The 1,697-nt window shown below is 40.1% G+C and overlaps 1 protein-coding gene across 3 annotated transcripts in view; it reads right to left on the bottom strand.

The window, feature by feature from the left end:
- Window positions 1-333: 333 nt before the first annotated feature.
- The window catches only part of LOC120067754 (U-box domain-containing protein 26-like), a 2,270-nt gene continuing 906 nt past the window's right edge, over window positions 334-1,697 (bottom strand). Inside the window, exon 1 of one of the 3 annotated variants that reach the window (XM_039019320.1) lies at window positions 334-1,697. This exon is cut by the window's right edge and continues 906 nt beyond it. In XM_039019320.1, the coding sequence (XP_038875248.1) occupies window positions 640-1,697 (1,058 nt within the window). In that variant the 3' untranslated portion in view covers window positions 334-639. The other 2 variants (XM_039019339.1, XM_039019329.1) reach the window with 2 other exon arrangements.

Here is a 1,697-nt window from a genome sequence, read left to right as displayed (position 1 = left end):
TAGGAAGATTTGAGTCGTAGACTTGATTATTAATACACTTTTATGTTAATTAAGTTATGCTTAGTTTAAAAGAAAAACAAACACTTTAAATACATAAAATTCAATCAACGGAAATATATTTTTCTTTAAACCTTTGTTTTTATAGAAAAATTAACATTATAATTATGAAGTTCTATTTTAAAAATAATTACGGATACACAAGTTATTATTAATATAATTTTTTTTTAGTATACCATAAAGGAAGTAATTCGAACATGATATCTTTTTTATGATTTTCCATCAATTAAGCTAAACATAGTATTATGATATAGAATTTGAATTTTCATCTTAAGATTTGAGGAAATTAATCATGTCAAAATATCATTAAGAGGAAATGATGTAACAAATGTCAAAAATCTTACAAATAAAAACTTAACGATAGATGGATTTTTTTTTTTTTTTTTTTTTTGTTGAAAGAAATTAAGCGGAAAAAAAATTTACGTACAAAAAATTACATACAGAAAAACTATTGCAACTTCATCTCTTCCATTTGTTGTCTCTCTTTCTCTGTAGTTTTTGTTCTTTGTTCCATTTGATGAATCTTCAAACTTACCCAACAATCTATGGAGATTTGAGAATCCAAAATGTTAAACTCCACAATTAACAAAACGGTACCACAATTTCACTGCAACCATAATCGTCGGAATTTCCAACGGATTCTTGCGGCCATGAATCTCGAAGAAGCTTCAGCAGCACCTGCGATTTCCGTTTTACTCGCTCCGTACAATCACTTTGCACCAGCAACAACAACTGTGTTAAAATCCCCGCCGCCACCGCCTCCCGCCGATTCTCCTCCGATGCCGAACATAACGACACCAGAGCTCCGACAGCTGACTCCGTCGCTCTGTCCGAGATCTTCAGAATAACTTTCACCAAAAGCGGAACGGTGAGCGCGTGAGCTGCAAACGCATCGCAACCGGTTGGAATTCTGCAAATGAGTTCAATCGTAGCTAGGGCTCGCTCAGCGTCGTACTTCTCCAAATCGGGAAATCGGTCGATGATAATCTCGGCGGCGCCGGCGGAAACTGCCTTGTGCCTGGTTTGTTTCACCAAACAGAGAGCGAATAAGGCTTTAACTCCGACTTTGAGTGCTCGTGGATACGCCGTTGGATCTCTGAGAATTTCGACTACGCCTTCAAACAATTCATCGATTCCACAAATTTGGCTTCGAAGCTCCGACGCTCGAGTTCCGGCAATCACAGTTTCAATCAACGCCGCGGCATTGATTCGGACTTCAATCGAAGAATCAAACAGAAGATGTGACAGATAACCAATCCGTTGCGGATCAGACGCAACAAGAACACACTCAGATTCCGTCAGCGGTAACATCACAAGAAGCGCAAGCGATTCGCGGCTCAAATCAGGTGAAAACGAATCCGAATCCGAATCCAAATTCGAAAACACAACATCCAGAAGAATTTCACGAGCATTAAGCGAAGAAATCAGAGACCGATTCTTATCCGAGTCACGGGCGAGTCCTTTCAACCGACGCAAAGCCGAGATTCTCAAATTCAAACCACTCGATCTCGACGAAGCTTGGCTAAGCAAAGACCGAACCAAAGACGGTTCCGCCGGTTGCTTCGGAGTCGGAATCCGCTCAACGCCGTAAGACCGATTCGCAACGCACCAGTCCTGGATTAACCGGCGCAGTGTATGGT

Source organism: Benincasa hispida, chromosome 1 (genome assembly GCF_009727055.1).
Source record: "Benincasa hispida cultivar B227 chromosome 1, ASM972705v1, whole genome shotgun sequence".
Classification (NCBI taxonomy): Eukaryota; Viridiplantae; Streptophyta; class Magnoliopsida; order Cucurbitales; family Cucurbitaceae; genus Benincasa; species Benincasa hispida.
Note: the sequence above shows the minus strand (reverse complement) of the source record. Positions and strands in the feature narration are given on the sequence as shown.